The sequence below is a fragment of the Podarcis erhardii genome, assembly GCF_964252035.2.
Source record: "Podarcis erhardii genome assembly, chromosome: 7".
Classification (NCBI taxonomy): Eukaryota; Metazoa; Chordata; class Lepidosauria; order Squamata; family Lacertidae; genus Podarcis; species Podarcis erhardii.
In genome coordinates this window covers 71,407,828-71,428,756 of record NC_138511.1, presented here as the reverse complement: position 1 = coordinate 71,428,756, position 20,929 = coordinate 71,407,828, and the positions used below count along the sequence as shown (strand labels likewise).

Here is a 20,929-nt window from a genome sequence, read left to right as displayed (position 1 = left end):
GGAAGGAGAGCGTCGGCGAATGAGACGTCGCGGAGGGGGCGGGGCCTTTTGTCAGGAGCCGCCAATCGGAACGGCGAGGCCTCGGTTTCCCCTCAGTTTGACGCGCCTTTCAGGCCTTGAGGGGACTCGAGACCGTTTTCGACGGAGTCGTGGGGGACACGATGATCGACCCGCAGAAACGGAAAGCGCCCGGCCCGGATATGGCTCTGGTAGCGGCGGCGTCCGGGGCTAAGAAGCCCCGCCACGAGCTTATCTTAGGGCCGGGGCCTGGCGCTGGGCAGCCGCCCCCGGGCGCCTTGTTGCAGGCGGTGAGTCCCCTGAGGAGCAGAGGCCGCGCGCCCAGCCTCTCTCTTTTAATATGCATTATGACCTCGCCATTATAGCGAGTGAGGCTATAAAGCGGCGGCGGCGGGGAACCCGAGGCCGCTTAAATGCTGTGGGACTACAACTCCCAGCAGCCCTCGCCAGCATAGCCCACGGTTAGGGATGATGGGAAATGCGGTGCGACCTCTGGACGGCCTCGCCATTCCCTGCCCGTTTGTTTGTGTGTTTGTTTGTTGCGTTTATATCGCGTTTTCCCCCTTCAGCACTCTAACCACTACGCCACCCAGAAGTAGTCCAGGTGCGCTTCTGAAAAGAGGAGAATAAGCAGTGGAGGTAGTTGTTAAAGGGAAAGGTCCGTTCTGTTACACAGAGATACATCGTTTTGAATGAGTGGTGAAAATACCGTAGCTTTTCATTGCCATCGTTGTGGTTCTGTAGCTGTGCTGAGTGTTTAGATATGAGCTTTCGTGTGCATGCACACTTCTACTGTGTATCTGAAGAAGTGTGCATGCACACGAAAGCTCATACCAAGAACTGACTTAGTTGGTCTTTAAGGTGCTACTGGAAGGAATTTGTTTTGTTTTGACTATGGCAGACCAACACGGCTACCTATCTGTAACTGAGTGTTTAGAGTAACAGATATAGAAAGCTGTCGTATGCTGAGTCTAGAGACAGACCATGGGTTCCTCTAGCTCAGTATTTTAATAGCACACATGGCTTCAAGAATGACCATTGAGCACCCAGTGACTATAATTAGTTTGCATTAGTTACTGATTTTTTATTTCACCTGGGTGAGCAGTTAGACCAGCCTTCCCCAACACACTCCTGGGGTTTTTATAATTAAATATTTTTATAGGTGTTTTGGACATTCTAACAAATATGTAACATCCCACCCCCATAACAGGTGTCAGGATGTACATTATCATAAATAATTATTATTTCTCAGTTACAGATAGGTAGCCGTGTTGGTCTGCCATAGTCAAAACAAAATAAAAAAATTCCTTCCAGTAGCACCTTAAAGACCAACTAAGTTAGTTCTGGGTATGAGCTTTCGTGTGCATGCACACATGGTATCTGAAGAAGTGTGCATGCACACGAAAGCTCATACCAAGAACTAACTTAGTTGGTCTTTAAGGTGCTACTGGAAGGTATTATTTCTCAGTACAAGATATCCAAATGGCGAGCCTATAATGTCCTAACACAAAATTTGTTTTATCCACAAAGAGCACAAATAGTCATTACAGAGAGGAATATAGTGCAAACCATACTGTTCAGGATAGCCATGTCTTCAAAGATGCTTTTTCATTAAGGACAGTTTTATTTATATATTGAATAAATTACTACCATGTTACATAAAATTTGTTCAATTTTTCTGTTCTTTTCGTAATTTATAAGTTATTTTCTCAGTGGTAGCCAATTGCCAGTCATTTTTATACCATAAATCCAGGGATAATGCTTGCAAGGCCCTCCAGATGTTACACTACAATTCCCATCAGCCCCAACTAGCATTCTCAGTGGTTAGCACTGAAGAGTGCTATAGTCCAAAACATCTGAACGGAACAAGGTTAGGGTATTTTAATGCACTTGTTGAAGCTGTAAGTGGTTTGTATTACAGCTTTTAGAATTAATCTTCATGGCTAAATTGTCATTTTTTCTGACTGCTGGAAGTGCTTACCTTTGCCACAAGACATTAGATCAGGGATGGAGAGCCAGTTGCCTTCCAGATGTCGGACTATAATTCTTATCATCCCTGATCATTGGCCATGTTTGCTGAGGCTGTTGGGATACAACATCTTGTGTGCTACAGGGTCCTCATCACTGGTTTATGAGTAATAGTCTTCTTTTCTGCATTCGGATGCAGACTCTCTTATAGCTTGTTAGGTATTCTGCATTTTTTCATATTTCAGGGCCCCCCCAGATGTTCCTCTCTCCAGGCACCTATAATGTTGCTTTCAGGGCATGAAGGAGAAGTTTACTGTTGTAAGTTTCATCCTAATGGAGCCACCTTAGCATCAGCTGGTTTCGACAGGTTGATATGTAAGTCTACGTTATAAACTTCTAAATACAATTTGTTTGCTTAAAATTAATTGGGTTAGTTGTGTGATTTTTTATTTTTAAAAAAGCATATTAAATTAACCAAGCACACATAACAGTAAATCAACCAAAGTATGCTAATTTAATTAATTAAAAGTAAACTTATGTATGACTAATACCAAAGTTTTAGTGGTGTATTTGATGGGTCACCAGCATGGTGCTTGTGAGTGCAGTGGAGTCCCATACTTCACTCTCCTCATGTTTGCCTTGAAGGAAGTGTTCTATTGTAGCCAATAGTCTTACCCCTGACTAATTGCAACTGGGGAGAAGTGATATTTGGGATCATAACTGGGAAGGTCAGGGTCAATCCTTCTTGCCCAGCTGTGACACCCTTCCCCCAAATTGCTCCTTGATAAATAAGTTTTAGAAAAAGATTTCAATTGGCTCCATGATAGTGGTGGTGTATGGCTGTTCTTAGTTGGTGGAGCAATTTGTCTGGTTAATTCTGATAATAAGACTGCAGCATGCTAGGTAGTTATGTGACCCCCAAGCATCGGGGGAGGTGGGAGTTTTTGTTTTGTTTTGTTTTTATTATGTATTTTGTGTTTTTATCTTGTGTTTTTATGCTGTGAACCATCTTGAGATCTATGAATGAAGGGTAGTATGCAGATTTAATTAATTAATTAATTAATTAATTAATAATAATAATAAAATAGTGGTGGGGAATCTTCCTGAAGATTGCAGCTGGAGATGGAAGGTTAACTCTTGCCTCCCCAGCTAGACTCGCCAGGAAGTCTACACACCCTTCACTAATTAGGGCATTTAAAGTCTAATTGCTGGCTGGGGGGAGGGGGGAGTGACAACATGTCTACTGTGCATGGTGCCAATGACAGTTTCTTGGGTGCCCACAGGCCATAAAGGTTGATGACTCTGGCTGAGTAAAAGTCGCCACAATGGGAATCTTAAGAGATATTATCCGCTAGAAAAGCCATTAGTAGTTTTATAAGGAAAAGTAATTAATTATAGATGCTTTAATGAAAGGTCCATAATCAGTTACAGGCTGCAACCCTAGTTTAAATTAATATTAAGAATACCTCACCCAGTTTACATGCTATGATAAACAATGGTTTGCCATGGTTGCTCAAACAGCCCCTGGTTTGTTTCTCCTCTAATTCTAGTGGGAGCAACAATCACAATCCCTACCTCAGTTAATTTGAACCAGGAATCCTGGGAAGTGAAACAAACCCTGATGCTCACATAGGATGCAACAGTAAGCCAGATGAGAGCATCTGTTCTTTTCATCTGTTACTCAGTAGGATGGTAGCTTTTTTGAAAACACATAGGCCACATTGTACTAGCATGCTAGTATCTAGTAAGGTTTACTTGTGAACTCAAAAGTACACACATAGTGTGAAGATCAACATTTTAAATTCAAAAGAATCTGATCTTGCATTCATGACGAACCACAAACATTTTGGTGTGCTTACATACTGCAAAACAGTTTCTTTGAAGTGATTGTGAATGTTTTCTCTCACTGCCTTTGTTAGGTATAGAAGAGTTTTCCCCAGGTAAAAACTGATACTATTTTCTTAAAAACACCCACCACCCACCATCTGTTTCTGGAAATTATACCTACTTGAAGGCTTCCATTGCTGCTTACGAAGTATTAGATCTGAAAAGTGCCTCTGATTCATTAAGAGGATTTATTACTTGGAAATGCCAACATGACTTCAGTATTTAATCTTGATCTTGCATTGACTCTAGTGTTATGGAACGTGTATGGGGACTGTGATAATTATGCCACTCTGAAAGGACATAGCGGAGCAGTTATGGAACTACATTATAACACTGATGGCAGGTTAGTACATATATAATTCTTGTTGTGGATATTTTTATCTGCTGTTTAATTGATTAGCAATGACGTTTTGTCATTTAGAGTATATTACTGAAGCTTGGGTACTTATATTTTGCTGCTTGTTGGTTCTAGTCACTTGGTGATTTTCTTTTTAATATGTCAAAATATTTCAGAACAAATTCTGAAAGCATGTGCAAGAAATGAACTTCCTATGGGTTATATCCAGCTAAGTTCTATTTGGAGGAGGTTCACTGAAATTAATGAACCATATTTAGTCATGTGTGTTAACTTCAGTGGGTCTACTGTGAGTAGGACGGGCACTGAATACAGCCCTATGATTTGAGGGAGAAAAATTGGATAGTAATGCAGGCAGGTGGTCACCGTCACATTGTAGCCATTCAGTCCATTCCACTATTCCCTGCTGCTTTTCCTGATTTCTGCCAAACAGATCCTGGAGCAACATGCCAGGATTAAAGCCTTTGGGGACTGGAGTGGTACATGGCTGCCTGACAGAACAAGGTTATTCACGATGACGATTCACTTACACCTAGGGATTTGTACAAGATTTTGTAACTTACACACCACCTATTTTTACAGTTACTGATTTTTCTCTATTTGTTTTTGTAAGCAGTTCTGAGAGCATTTTTAGGTAAAGAGCAACAGTAAAAATGTTTCAATTAAATAAAGATTCTGCGGTAGTTGTATATAGTGGAACCTCAGTTTTTGAGTGTCTCGGAAGCCAAATGTTTCGGAACGCCAAAAACCTGGAAGTAAATGCTTCCGTTTTCAAACCTGCTTCGGAAGTTGAATGGCTTCTGCTGCTTGCTTTTCAGTTTTCTCAATTGAACTGAGGCTTTTGTAGTGAGTTCTTGGTTATCAGACATTTCGGAACTCGAACGGTCTTCTGGAATGGATTACATTCGTGAACCGAGATTCCACTGTACTGCATATTTGGAAACCCTTTGGGATAACTGGATTTTGTCACTAAGCAGTGACCAAAAGAGTGTGTTTGCCTTCCCTTTCCCCCTCCACCAAAAGGCTGGCATTCTGGGCAAAATGCTTGACAGCTAGTAGTAGGTGTCTTTTGCTTCTTGCGGTCACTTCTAACTGTCTTTTACCTAAGGGCCACTTTTTTGAATGTTGAATACCTTTTAATACATGTGAAATGCTGCTTTTCAGCACTTCATCAGCATTGCATTTTCTCCTAGCATGCTATTCTCTGCCTCCACCGATAAAACTGTAGCAGTGTGGGATAGTGAAACAGGAGAGAGGGTGAAAAGACTCAAAGGTCACACATCATTTGTGAACTCCTGTTACCCAGCAAGACGTGGACCTCAGCTGGTCTGTACAGGCAGTGATGACGGGACAGTAAAGGTTAGTATGGATAATTGTCGTCTTGCGATCTAAATAGTAAATACTAGTGTGGGTTTATGTGATCAATAAGCAGTTGTCTTGTTAGGTGCTGCTTGCTGAGTAAAGAGTTCTGTTAAAGAGGTACATTCTTTTTGGATACGGAGTTGTTATTTTCTTTCCACCAATATCAACTAGTCAAATGTGAACCCGGTTCCAGCTTCTGTGAAAACCTACACTTGTAGACTTATCATTTTGAAGATACTCATTCTTAATGTGAGCATGATAATCGCACCAATCTATGCTCTGGAAACCTCAAGTCTGGACTATTACAATGTGCTTTATGTGGGCCTTCTCTTGGAGACTGTTCAGAAGCTGCAACTGGTACACAGAACAAGGTGCTGGTGGGCACAACTGACAGGACACAAGTTCTTAAATAGCTTTTTACAGTTGCCATTGTGCTTCTGAGCCCAATTCTAGGTGCTGCCATTTACAAAGCCCTAAAAGACTTGGCTCCCAAATATATGAAGGACCACCTCCTCCCATGTAGGCTTTTTAAAAGATCTGCAGAGGAGGCCCTGCTCTCAGTTCTGACACTGTGAAGTTCATAGGGCAGCAGTGTGTGAGAGCCTTTTCTGTGTTGACTCCCAGTTTTTTGAATGCAATCCCCTCCCAGGGACAGCTGCCCTTGTCAGTAAGTACTTTTTAATGTTGAATCAGGGTGCACCTTTTGTGCACAGGCCTTCAGGATTACGAGACCTTTCATGGCTTAGTTGTATTGAGCTATTTTTGGACCCTGTGGTGAAGGGTGGGTTATGAATGTCTATCTTGTTTACTTTCGCTTCCAGTTATGGGACATCAGGAAAAAAGCTGCTGTTCAAACATTTCAAAATACATATCAGGTGTTAGCAGTGACCTTCAATGATACCAGTGATCAGATAATATCTGGAGGGATAGACAATGATATCAAGGTAAGATGTTTGTTGAACTGAACCTTCCTTAGATTCCATATTTGTAACTTGGACAAAGGGCATATCTACACTTGAAAAATAAACTAGTTTCAAATGAGTTTTAAGTTTTGCATTGCCCCAGACCCTTCTCTCTCCTTAGAACACTTAGCCACCTCCAGAAGGAGCAAGTAAGAAACAGAACAACAGTGGTAGCTTCTAGTTCTCTTGGGTGGTGGGAGTTAAGGTTCTACTGTGAAGACAAGTAGGCAGTGCCAGCTCTCCCTGTGCCAGGAAGATGGCACACAGTGAGACCTGAAAGGCCTCATATCAGAAACAGGAGACCCATTAATTATTTGTTATGGGCTGTCCCTTCCCTTTAAAAGAGCAATTGGTCAACAGATGTTGGGATTTCTGTCTTTCAAGACCTGGCATAGGTTATTTGTCTTACAAGGACACTGGAAGTCTAAGAGACTATATCACAAATAAATAAATCTCCATGCATTTGTTTGGGCTCTGCTCCTCATTTTGCAACTTCACTTGAAAGCTTCAACAGCCCTATATAGAGCTAACTCCTTTAAAGACCTCTCTCTATGTGTATGTGACACACCATATATCTGCTCATATATCCTTAAAGGTATGGGACCTTCGCCAGAACAAGCTAACTTACACAATGAGAGGACATGCTGATTCTGTCACAGGTCTCAGTCTGAGTTCAGAAGGCTCTTACTTGCTTTCCAATGCCATGGACAATACAGGTAACTGTTTCTATTGGAAAATAGCATTAAGGAATATGTAACCAAGCATACTACTCCTAGTCTTTACTAGTTTGTGGCCAGTATGTCAGAACTTGGAAATGTCTCCTAAAATGCACCAAGACTTTGGGTAGTTGCCAAAACTGTAAGTGAAGTGTGATGCGATTTATTATTGCCAGAAGCCTGCTTTTTGTCCCATTAGGGCTACTAGGGCACACTGCTACAATGACAGAAGCCACAATTGGCAGATTCTCTTGTCAAAATGCAGACTTGACACTGACTTCCTTTAACTGTCATCTCTGGACAAGCTTCTGTGGGACTTTTGTCTCCCTCCCGCATTCATCTTGGCATTCCGTTTTCCTGATCTTAACTTGGAGTTGGAGAACCTGCAGCCCTCCAGATGCTGTCAGCATGGTCAATGGTCAGAAACTGTGAAAGTTTAAACACCTGGTGGTTCTGTACCCCTCCATTAAGCACCACAGTGGGTTTTTTTTAGTTGCTTCTCTGATTAACAGATTCTTTGATGATCCATCTCTACTACTTTTTTCCTCAGTCCACCTACCATTCCTTCAAGTCCTCCTTTCTTGGTCCATCCTTCAGATTCCTTGTCTCTGGTTTGCCTGACCCTTAGGTTCCCTACACCCTGGCACAACATCCTCAGCCCAACTCTGTGAAATGACAATCTCAGTCAAATTGAAGTTTCCCCCCTTCTCTCATGAAAAGCTAGAATGCAAAAATGTTCCCTCTGTTCCCTGCGCAGCTGAATGTTCCCTGCCACTACACCAGTTCAGTCAATCAACATTGAAGGCTTCACTGTGTGTGTGAAGTTGTAGTCATGTCACCATCTAGAGACTGCTTGTTAGTGGCTGAAACCATGCCCTAGCTAGCTATACCTGAATTCTGTCTGCAGTTGTGGTTGCTGCCATCTCAAAAAGGTTGTTACAGGTCTGGGAAAGTTGGGTGGGGGGGGAGAGTAACCCAAAATGATTGAGTGGTTGGGGCACCTTCCCTGTGAAAATTGCCTGGAATTTTTGAGGCTGTGCAGCTTTTAGATGGGAGTGTATAATGAAAGCAGCTTCTCTTGATCTCACCATGCTAGAACTTGGGCTTGCCCAATGGAAGTGATGGCCAGTAAATTCTGGACAAATGAAATTTTTATTCACATGATGCATAAGTAAAGTATGGAATTCACCTCCCCAGGATGTGGTAACCACCACTGACTTTAAATGGCTTTAAATAGAATTTAGACAAATTTTGGGGTGGGTAAATACTACCAAGAGGACACGGGTGGTGCTGTGGGTTAAACCACAGAGCCTAGGGCTTGCCGATCAGCAGGTCAGCGGTTCGAATCCCCGTAACGGGGTGAGCTCCCGTTGCTCGGCCCCTGCTCCTGGCAGTTTGAAAGCATGAAGTACAAGTAGATAAATAGGTACCACTCTGGCGGGAAGGTAAACGACGTTTCCGTGCACCGCTCTGGTTCGCCAGAAGCGGCTTAGTCATGCTGGCCACATGACGCGGAAGCTGTACGCCGGCTCCCTTGGCCAATAAAGCGAGATGAGCGCCACAACCCCAGAGTCGTCCGCAACTGGACCTAATGGTCAGGGGTCCCTTTACCTAAATACTACCAATGGCTATATGGACCCTGCATGTCGTGCTGCTGTGTGCTTGTTGTCCTCCTTCCCTGTTTTTGCCCTTCCCAGAGGCATCTGTCTAGCTAGTGTGGGAAACAAAATACTGAACTAGATGGCTCTCTGGTCAGATCGAGCAGATCAGTTCTTATGTCTTTAAACCTATCAGCTTACTTACCATCAAATCTGCAATATTGTGGGATAATACTCAACTTGTTACTACGGTTCTAAACTGCTTGTATGGGCTCTGTTCTAGTTCGTATCTGGGATGTTCGGCCCTTTGCCCCTAAAGAGAGATGTGTAAAGATCCTCCAAGGGAATGTACATAATTTTGAGAAGGTGAGTTCTTTTCTGGCTGAAATGCTCCTTGTTTATGGATGGCAGCTAAGAATTAATTCATAAGTAAATGGCTTTTAAAATTTCAGATTGCCACAAACCTCTTAACAAGGTCTGTGCTCAAGATTAATGTGTGAGAAGAAATTCCAATTAAAGCCGCTGCAACAAGATTTTTTTTAACCCCCAAGTGCAGCTGTAATGGCCTATAAATTTTAGTATCTTGACATTCACAATCTATTTCACATAAGATAACAAGATACTGTGTATTTCTGGCAATAAAGTACAATATATATCTGCAGACTAAGCTTCCAAAGGCAAGCCATTATTACTGCAGTGGTGTTAATGTCTTAAAGCCTTGGCGAGTTTTTATTTCAAAAAGAATCGGGGAAATGAAGGTATGCCTGTCATTGTGCTACTAAGTTTTCTTGTTCTTTAGAATCTCCTGCGATGCTCCTGGTCACCAGATGGAAGTAAAATAGCTGCTGGATCTGCAGACAGGTAAAGCCCTCTATTTTCATCTGAAAATCAGTTCTCTAGGTACCAAGCTGCATGGGACTTTAACACTCACACTCTCCATTGTGCTTGGAGACTGACTGGTACCACCTACACCTTATAGGTATACACCTTCTAGGTGTATTGCAGTAGGACGTTACTACTTGAAAGGAATGTAATCTGTTTTTAGCCTGGGATAGCTCAGTCGGTAGAACATGAGACTCTTAATCACAGAGTTGTGTGCTCAAGCCCCATGTTGGGCAAAAGATTCCTACATTGCAGGGGGTCGAACTAACTCACCCTCGTGGTCCTTTCCAACTCTGACACTGTGGTCTAGGTTGTGAGAAGAACATAAAGTCACAGAAAGCAACATTCTAAACCCTAGAAGGTATCTGGTTGCACTCAGTGTGTTCCATGTAGAATAATTAGTGGATATTTGACTGGGTGTGTGTGTGTGTGTGTGTGTGTGTTTGAAGGGGGCTTCTCTGCTTCATCAGTTTGAAAACACTGTTCTAGAGACCTACTCAACACCTAAGTTTTTATTGGCTAAGTAATCTAGATATCTAACCAAACTGTTCTTCTCAGACTTGTTCATCTCTAGGAAAGGAAGCTTAATAGCAGAATCTCTTCTATTAGTCATAATGAACTTGGGGGGGGGGCATGAAAGGGGTGAAAAGTAATTGGCTTTAACACCCTAGTCCCGTAAGAGAGCAGCATCCCAGTTCAAGCAGTGCTCTCTTGAAAATATATGTGGTGCATGTTCTTTTGATGTACAAAGCGACATTTCCTAACTCAAGGACACCTTGGCCTGCTCAATCCAGCCAGTTGCTTTGCGATCATGCTTTCCTTCCCCACCTCCTGTGCAAATGTTGGTGCCAGAGCAAGTGAGACAGTTTTCTAAGTATAGTACATTAAACTGCTGGTTAGCTTATTTCAGTCCATGTTGATGGATTGGTGATGAGCAGTGGCTTATGTATCTGGTGATCTTGTAAAGGGGAAAGAAGGGGGGTGTATCCGGAAGGTAGTAATTATGGTAGGAGGGGTATGCTGCTCTTTTGTGTTGTTTACAATATGTTGCTGAGGGCACCCTTACGACTTGGTAAAGGATATGAATTCCAGCTACAAACAAGACAGGTCTCTGTCTTGTTTTCTGGTGAAAGTCATAACTACTGAAAAACTGGTCTTTCAGCATCACTAATATTCAGCATGTATCATAATGCAATTTGTAGTAAAATCCTTGAATTTTGAGCATTAGTTCCTGTCTTATGGGGTGTTACAAAATTTCTTTCCCTGTTTTGTGATATGCTTAAAAGCTGGGCTTTTCTTTGGAGACTCACTGATGGCACTAAGCAAGCGCATTAAATACTTCTGTTGCCATGTGCAATAAAGTTGACACAACCAAAGCAAGATGAGAGGGAACAGTGCAGACACATTGCAAAATACTTAATGGATTTGATGAATCAGACCATAACAAGGTCATAATTCAGTTCAGAATGGCAACTTCTTAAAGTTGGGGGCACTGAATTTTAGAAAGTTTCGGTTATCAGGCTTTCTGCAGCATAAGTCTCTCATCTCCAGTCCCTGTACTGCAAGGTTCAAATGATGAAAGAACTGAAAGGCAGTGAAACATTTTTGAGGCAGTAGCTATTTAACCAGTTTTTAATACCCAATAGCTTTGAGAGCTTAACTGGCTAAAGTCACAGAAGGAATCTGAGTGCAGGGTGTTAGGATTAGCACTGAAGAGTCAACTTGTTAAATCTTGCGTCTTGAGCCTCCCATGCATATCAACATAAGGTTTCTGAAGGAGTAGCTATGTTCATCTGCTGCAGCAAAAACAAACAAGTCTTGTGACATCTGTATTTCTAGGTCAAATAGCAGCCAGTGCATGGCTACTTGGAATTAACCCCCTCCGGGTTCAATGTATCTTGCTTCTAACTAACTGTGCATAGGATTGTGGCCAAAGTCCTTACCTAGGACTGCTCAGCCATCGCCTAATGAGACATTTAAGTTTGGTTCATATGTCACTCACAGAGTAGTATTCCTCACTTCTTGTCACTTAAAAAGCCCATTACTGTCTTCCAGAGTACCTATATTCTGTTTGAAATTGCTCATCCCTTTTGGAGAAGACCTATTCTCATTTGAGTACACTCAAACCATATCTTACAACATACTTGGATGGGGAACAAAAAATATTCCACATCATGAGCGTTTTGTGTCCATTGCCAGAATGTAATAGAAAATATAATACATCATATTTATTGTGCGAAGATCTGAGGGGCCGATGTTCATAAGGCATTATTAGCAAATTACTGGAATTTTTCAGATGCTCAGAAAAACACCTTGTGACTAGAGATGCTTTTGTAAGTTGCAGGGCAGCATTGTTTGCTAAAGCAGCAGATGATCAGAAATGAAGTTCTGAAAGATTTGACATTGCATTTTAGTGAACTTTTGTGAACTGTAAATTGCAACTTTCCATTGCAAATGAAAAGACGTGTTTGCCTATAGTCTTAAGGTTCGAGGCTGTCAAATGCAGCAGCACATAGTTTTTGTGGAAGATTAAGTACTGAAGACAAATAATGAAGCTGAATGCACACCAGTTAAAAATAAGTTACAGGCTTACTGTATACAGACAGACTTCAGATATTAGAAATAAGCAGTGTTACTTTATCCACAGTACTGAGTCAGACAGTGATGCAATATTAGTTTTTTACAGAAATATATATCCCATGATATCACTAAAGCAAGCAAGCTGGTTTTTCAAATTATGCAGTAGTTTTGCTTCATGAGTAATGAAATGAGTAACAGTCTTCAGGTTGTAGATCATTAAGTGAATACATCTGTTCACCTGAACGTGCAATGCTACATTCAGACTCAGTGACTTGCATCTCCAAATTCAAGATATCTATCAATTAGCTAGGTTTTCTTTTACTAACTTAAAACCAGCAGCAGGTGGTATCAAACTAAGGTCATGCAGGCAACAGGTTTTCTTTCTACAGTAATATGACAGGCTGATACCAGATTCAAGGGCTTCCTGGGTAGTCTCTAGTAAACACAGCCGCTCATAGCTATAAGAGATCTTGAAATATTGAGTAACTGGGTCAAAACAGAGTTGCTCTTTTATTTTTAGTTCATTCCATTGGGAGGCTCTTACTCATGTTTCTTCTCATTACAGGTTTGTTTATGTGTGGGATACGACCTCCAGAAGAATTCTCTACAAGCTGCCAGGCCATGCTGGTTCAATAAATGAAGTGGCTTTTCATCCAGAGGAGCCAATTAGTAAGTTCTCTTTGAATTGCCAGGAAGCCTGGAAGTGGGTGCTTTTAATTAAGGAACATGACTTCTGTGAATTCATGATCGTAAAGAGAATCTGTTAGCCAGCACAGAGAGTCTCTTTCTTTCTTTCCTTCCCTGCCCTGTTCTTTTGGGTTGTCTTGGTATAGTAATTCTACAAAACACGAACAGAAATATAACATACTTTTTTTGGGGGGGGGGGATTTAGTTGAACTCCAGTAGGTTGGATCTGTCCTCTCCAGAGAACTTTCAGCCCCTTAACAGGGTGACATAAATTTTAAGATGGGAGCAGGCAAACATCAAGCTGGAAGAGATCTACTTTTTCTTTCTCATGCTTGACCTCAGAATTTGTTACTAGTGCCATAATAGTGCTTTGTGGCCCTTCAAATGTAGTTGGGCTGCAACTCCAATTATTCCTGACCATTGTCCATGCTGCCTGGGGCCAATGGGAGTTTGAGCTCAACAGCGCAAGGAGGGCCACAGACTTCTCATCCCTTCTCTGTTTCGTTGATGAAAAAGATTCTTGAGAGGCTGCACCCTCTTGTGGCTACTTTCTAGTATTGACAGTTTCTAGCGTTTTGTTTTGCAGAGGAAGTCATAACATTGCTACTGTTAGAGAAAACACATTAGAATTATTAATGTAGCTGCTTGAGCTTTAGTAGGAGATGAAAGACGCAAACTCTGCATTTAGGCCATTCTGGTCGGAGCATACACGTTGGAGGCATGCGAGTGAGAGTCAATTTAGTTATCAAGCGATACCGGAAATACAAGAGGGGTGGAATAAGATGGTAAAAACTGATCCTTCACATTTTCTTCAAATGTGTTTGTATTTCTTCCCATCAGTACTTTCTGCATCTAGTGACAAAAGGCTATATATGGGGGAGATCCAGTGAGGAAGAGAGCCAGCACCATTGTCATCTTGGATGTGTGGAACTGGATTGCTTCTGGCCAAGTTAGCTCTTTCTGCACAAAGTCTTGGAAGATGAAGAGAGTTTAGAAAATGCCGTTTCATGTACAGAGTTAAATATTAACCACCTGTGTTTTAGAGGATCCCTCCTTGAATTCTTGACCATGTTATGCAGAATATTGAAAAGGCTTCTGGTTCCGAAACATTAAGATTTTTGAGATGGACATACAGATTTCTTATTTTTCCCTGCACAATGTGCTTTCGGCTTATTATTGAAATCATTTGACACTTGTAAAATGTGGAACGTTTAATATTTCATGTCTCCCTCCAGGTTTGCTTGTCATTTTTATACAGAAAATAAATAGAATACTTTGCAAAAACTGTGTGTCGATGGAATTTATTGCTATGTATACTTTTTGCCATTATTCAGCAGTGTTTAAGCTACATAGAAGCGGGGCGGAGGGCAGGGGGGAGAGAACATCACACAAAGGGCAAAAAAGAAAAGAAAATGGACAACTAAATAAGCAATAGTGTAAAATTTAATCTCACAGGTGGCAATGATTCCCCACAGATTATATTCTACTTTCTTTTAATAATGTTCCACTGATGTACTGGGATAATGGTGAAGTAATAATAATAATAATTTATTATTTATACCCCGCCCATCTGGCTGGGCTTCTCCAGCCGCTTCCAGAATTGTTTTCCACAAAGTATTGTTTCAGCACATACCTTCTTTGTGGATCCTCACAGGGTGTCATTCAGCGAATCTGTTCTAGTTGGCAAAATGATAGTCTGTTTCTTCCATTGTTTTTAAGGGTAGGAAACGTCTTTACAAATTCTCAAGGGTTTCTGGAGAGCACAGAACTTCCTATGAGAGAATAAATATGTATATAAATGTGTGGTTGGAAATGTGGGGAAGCAGAAAAGCAGCCGTTTTGCCAATCTGCTGCCAAAATCACAAACAGAAAAGAAGAGGCTCAGGTTAATGGAGGTTAAAGTGTTTGAAAACATCTGTGTAATAGGGTGTAAGAACTCTTCAGTGTATTAAAATGGGAATTGTTCATCCCAACAGCTTATAGGTGACAACGGAGAAATCAGGCTCAGTTGATTGTGGCTTACAAACCAGATTGGCCTATCTCTATATTGAGGGTGGGATGGAAGCTGGCTTTTTATGAATTCATATACATCCCAGGACCCAAGCTTCTAAGATTTGCAGGTTGATTCTTATTGGGATAAAACTGGGGGTCAATGAGACTAATGTTTCTGAAAGATCTTCACTAACCCAAAACTGGATGTTCTCATTTTTTCAGTATAGTGTGCACCGAATCACCTGGCATGGCTCACTCAGTAATAGAAGTAGTGTTGTGTCTGTAAATTAAAGAGCTCCCACCACTTTCATTGTTTGAGTCACTTTCGCAGGCACCTACATCTAGTTTTTTGTACAGGGAGCAAACACAGCTGTAAAGCAGAAGTTGCAACCTGTTGAGCAAGGGTGGGGCAGGGCTAGCCAATGTGGTGCCTGCCAGGTACTGAACTGCAACTCCCACCAGCCCCTGCCAGAATGGCCAATGGGAAGGCATGATGGGAGCTGTAGTCCAGCAGCAAATGTAAGTCACCACTTTGGCTATCCCTCATGTAAAGGATGAGCATATATGGATTATATTGTTTTCCATAGGGTGCAGCTGCCTTATCCCCCAATCCTCCAGTGATCTTCCAAAACGGATGAGACAAATGTTTTCTTTTTGGCACTGTTGTGTTGTAAGTGGTTCTAGAATTGCTATTGCCCTTATAAATTGAAATACCTATTGCACAGAATAAGAGCTTGCCACTTTGAACTCCTTTTGATCTAATCCAGCGAGGGATTCCTTTAAGTCAGCAGCCTTCAAACTAAGCTTTAAGGCAAAGCATGCATCTGGGGGACTGATATCTTCATATTCATTACACATCTTTAGGCACCAGGCAAAAATGTTCCTTTTTAACCAGGCCTTTGCTTGATTTGATTGACATGCTGTGCCTTTTAAAAAAACATTGGGGGATGTTATGGGTTTTTTTTTTATTTTCATTATATATTTTGTGGCTTTAAATTTTGATTTTGTTCTGTGAACTGCCCAGAGACCTACCGTATATAGGGTGGTTGGTTGGTAAATAATAAATAAAATAAAATGTATTATTATTTTGTATAGTGATAGTGTTGCTGTTGTGACCCACCTTAGAGCAATCTGTGACTAGGTCTTGGCCCACTAGTCAAAGATCAGTGTCTTAAGTCAACGTGTCCTCTGTCACTTCGTCTCCTGTGGTCACCTTTCCCCAGAGCAGGTTATTTGTGAATGGTTGGTAGCTGTCACAAACCATTGGGTCCTCGGTGGCCTTTAGGGGTGGCTGTACTACTGCATCTTTAAAGACAGTAGGAACTTTGTGTATAGACACATTAACCACACCCTGGACCCTCCTGTTCATCCCCTGCTAAATAGATTTAAATAGCCATGTGGGACAGGGACTGAGGGGACAGGTAGTTTGGACATTACTGCAGACACCTTGCCTGTGGCTTTGGTCTGCATCTGCTGAAACTGATCACACAAAACAAGCTAAAGCTATTGTGGCTGCCTTGCTAGGAGCTGCCATAGCCATATAGCATCAAGGCTGTTTTGAAAGCGGGCAGCTTTATCTACAAAGTGCTATGCGAACAGGTCACAACGGGATTTTGAGGGGTCCAGTGGTGTGTCCTACAGGAACAGTAAGCCCTGAACCACCCTGAAGAGTTACCGTAGATGGGTACTTGAGGGTGCAATAGAAGCAGTAAAGTATGCTGCCTTTGCTGTCCTCGCTACCACATGGTAGATACAATTATGCGCTCTAGCCAGTGTTCAATCAGTCTCAAGAATGAGATTTATGCCACCTGCGCTCTTGTCATCATCCAGCCTGTTTCTTTGCCTGCAAGTCCCCAGAGTACCAGAGTGCTTCACGACAGCAGGGAGGGCACTGGGAAAAAATTGTGTCTATAGCCCATCGTGCCGCACCGGTCCACAGTGAGACAAAGGTCTCTGCAAGATCACCAGCTCTCTCCGCCAGAAAAGAATGAATATTTGCATCACGGTTTTATGACCGCCACCAATGCTATATCCTATCTTTCCCCTCTAAGAAGCATCCTAAGGGAAATGAGGGGTGTGGATTATAAGGAGAGATCTTGTTTGTTGATCAGTGATGACTGACATGTGCACTGAAGATGCCCCATGCAGCTCGAGACTAATAAGGGAAAAGGCTGGGAATCTGATTGATGTTAATTAGAGATGACAGTGTCACCCAGATATGCCGAAGCTTTCTGGCTGCGTAGGAGATTTTCATGTCAGTAAGCAATACTGGTAACAAAGGAGAGCAGAGGTCGCTTGGAGCGCATTTGCGTGTGGCTACACCAATCTGCACTTGGATTTTGGCAGCTGCGCTGTTGGGACTGCACAATGGAAACAATGGCCTAATTCTCACAGAGGCGATGACTCTGGGCTGGGCCACTTCAGGGTGAAGCTAGCTGAAAATCAAGGAAGGCCAGGACTGGCTCACCCATGAGGCAACTGCCTCGGGTGGCAGGATCCACAGGGGCAAAAGATCTGGTTTCCAAGGAGTGCTGCTGCTGCCGTCACTGCCACTCCCCCCAAGCAGATCCCACAATGCCATCTCTACAGCAACCTCCTGGTGAATAGGAGGTGCTGCTGGTCTCTCCCTCGTTCCAATGTATATCTTTACCCCCCCCCCATTGTTCCTGATGTAGATCTTCACTTGCCCCTTCTTCCCCGGTGGGGGATGTGCCATTTTGCAGTTCGCCTCCAGTGCCAAACTGCCTTGGGCTGTCCCCAAGGAAGGCTGTGTATTTATTGGAGGGACTTGTAAGCACTGATTCAGATGGTTAACAATGATGATGGGCCAGTTCTGGATTTAGGCACGCTTAGTGCAGATCCGTTGAGATCAATGAGGCTTAAGTGAGTCATACGGCAACTCTTGATTTGTGGCAGGCAAAGTCTGGCCTGAATTCTGAGTTTAGGGCTATGCAGTTTGTTTTAAAGCAGGTGGCATGACAAAATAGCATTACGCATAGTGTGGAGACAGTGGACAGAGAGACAGTTAGGTTAGTTAGTTAGTTAGTTAGTTAGTTAGTTAGTTAGTTAGTTTACAGAGGTGAGCAAACTTTTTCAGCAGGGGGCCGGTCCACTGTCCCTCAGACCTTGTGGGGGCCCGGACTATATTTTGAAAAAAATAATAATAATGAATTAATTCCTATGCCCCACAAATAACCCAGAGATGTATTTTAAATAAAAGCACACATTCTACTCATATAAAAACACGCTGATTTTCGGACCATCTGTGGGCCAGATTTAGAAGGCGATTGGGCCGGATCCGGCCCCCTGGCCTTAGTTTGCCTGCCCATGGTTTGAGCATTTGTACCTCACTTGTCCGCCAAAAGGCTTACATTCAATCAATTGAAACATGACAGTCCCTGTCTGTGGGCTTACAATCAGAGAGAGAAAAGACTCACAAGGGGAAAGGGGCAGGGAAGGAAGGGGGGGAATCAAACTCAGGCACCAATCCTTAAACAGTTCTTTTAATGGGCATCTGGCACAGTTCAGAAGTAGGAGGTGACTGATAAAGCTGCTTTTTCAGCAAAGCGGATGGAATGAGCCCTGTTTCCTACCTGTCCCACTGAGGCAGTCTGGTGGAATGGTAAGGTTAGTGGTAGAGGTGAGGAGCTCAGTTTGTGATGGCTTTGACTCATGCAACCATACGATATGATAATCTTTATTGTCATTGTCCCATACAGAACAATGAAATTGAAAAAATCTACATCAGACATTCAAAAACCACCACACCAGCTATCCCAGCCTGGTTATCTCCCTAAAAACTCTGATACCCCATAATTAAATATAATATACTCCCATAGAGACTACCTTACACTGCATTTAAAACCAAAAGCGTGTTTGGATAGAAACTGTTTCTCAGGCAGCTAGTCCTCATCTTTATAAACCTGTACCTTCTTTCAGAAGGCAGAAGCTGAAAGAGATCATTTCTGGGGTGTGCACTATCCTGCACTATCTCTGCAGCTTTCTTGTGACACCTGGAAGCATAGATTTGATCCAAGGTGGGAAGAGTGCACCCATTTATTCTCTCTGCGGTCTTTACAACCCTGGACAGTGTTGTTTTTTCCCTGACCGTGCAGCTCCCAAACCACACACACACCTCTGACAAAGTCAATGTCTCTCATTTCCCACATGGAGGGGCATATGTTCCTGCACTCAAAATAAAAGGACCAGCACCAGCCACTACAAGCAGTATGGTGGAAAATTCAGGACAGACCCAAAAAGGGAACTTGATGCTACAAAGATGTAGTGATGGCTGCCAACTTGGATACCTTTGAAAGGCAGATTGGGCAACCCTGGCTCAGGCAGGCGCCAACACTGGTGATGTATCAGTGCCCATTAAAAGCCTTATTTATGCTCTCAAGCCTTTGCAAACACAAATCTGGACTCCCTAAGTTGGTTGGATGGCATCTCGCACACCTCCTCCCAGCAACTCCTGCAGCCAAGCTGATGCCAAATGTTTTGCTTTCCTTTCCTTTGGACCACATCACTGAGGCAGGGTGGTGGTGGTTCCTGTTGTCTGGGCAGCCTAGGACCTCCATACACACTGCCCAAGCTTGCACTCCATAGAGGCCACTTCAGTACTGCTAACACTGCAAAAACAACATGGGAGGCAGTAGTTTCAAGTCATAAGCTCAACCTGATTGGCCTAAGGTATGAGAGCTACGGGTTGCCTCTGTCAGTGGGAGAGATCAGATCATTGTGTCTCACTAGTCAGCTTCTGCCTGCCTTAAGCCAGACAGACCTGGTCAATAAAGTGAGGAGAAATGGCTGCTGGGGAGAGAGCAGAGAGAAGAAATGTGGTAGTGCATCTGCAGCAGTACAACTGGACGCCTTCATCTGCCCCAGCTACAGATAAACATGTCTCTCCTGTGTCAATCTCTATAGGTAAAAGGTAAAGGTAAAGAACAGTCAAAGGCGACTGTGGGGTTGCGGCGCTCATCTCACTTTCATGCAGAGGGACCTGGTCTAGTGTCCACAGACAGCTTTCCGGGTCATGTGGTCAGAATGACTAAACCACTTCTGGTGCAAGGGAACACAGTGTCAGAAACCAGAGCGCACGGAAACGCCGTTTAGCTTCCTGCCGCAGTGGTACCTATTTATCTACTTACACTGGTATGCTTTCGAACTGCTAGGTTGGCAGGAGCTTGGACAGAGCAACTGGAGCTCACCCCATCATGGGGATGCGAACCGCCAACATTGCAATCAGCAAGCCCAAGAGGCTCAGTGGTTTAGACCACAGCGCCGCCCGCAATCAGTCTCTATAGCAGGCAACAATCCAACACCTTGACCACATCCCTAAAGGCCCAGCAAAAATGGCACTATCTATGATTTCTCATCACAGCAGCACTTTTTATTTCCCACCAAAAAGGGATTTGTGTTAGAGAGGAAGGGAGGGACTGATCATTTTTATAGTGCCAGTTTTTATCCTCAGGAATATCCAGCCTTGTGGTCGTTGCTGCTCCCTTTATGCACTCAGAGGTGGGAGTTAAAGCACACATGAAATATTAAGCCCTTCCTGCAGCCTCATCCTGCTTTATTAGCCTTGCCACCGGAAGGAAGCCCTCGAGACCAAAACCTTCATTTGCTAGGGTGCCCTTGCAAGGCAGCTGCCTTTACAAGTAATTACCCAATATAAAAACATAACAGCCGAACAATAAATGCGAGCAGTGTGCATCTTATTAATTAAATCACCCAGTCAGGGACCGCCAGAGTAATTAACTGCGGAGCGAGAAAAAGCCGCTTCGAGATGAAAGAATCACGGGAAGGGTGGTGCTCAGAACGCGCTCAGCACCATCACAGCCCTGGCAGGGCCTAGACAAAGGTGGTCTGCTCCATAAGCTCCAGATTCTCCTATTGATCAGGGGTGGTCCCTGATAACTGCCC

The 20,929-nt window shown here is 43.0% G+C and overlaps 1 protein-coding gene and 1 long non-coding RNA gene across 2 annotated transcripts in view; one reads left to right on the top strand and one right to left on the bottom strand.

The window, feature by feature from the left end:
* LOC309346305 overlaps positions 1–20,929 on the bottom strand; it is a 115,873-nt gene that overhangs the window by 14,491 nt on the left and 80,453 nt on the right. The gene's annotated exons all lie outside the window — the stretch shown is intronic.
* SNRNP40 (small nuclear ribonucleoprotein U5 subunit 40) lies at positions 128–14,299 on the top strand. The gene is made up of 10 exons (XM_081869362.1): positions 128–308; positions 2,232–2,361; positions 4,123–4,216; positions 5,422–5,587; positions 6,412–6,534; positions 7,148–7,268; positions 9,150–9,232; positions 9,666–9,727; positions 12,894–12,997; positions 13,856–14,299. The coding sequence occupies exons 1-10, from the start codon at positions 162–164 to the stop codon at positions 13,903–13,905; spliced, it is 1,080 nt and encodes a 359-aa protein (XP_081725488.1). The 5' UTR covers positions 128–161; the 3' UTR covers positions 13,906–14,299.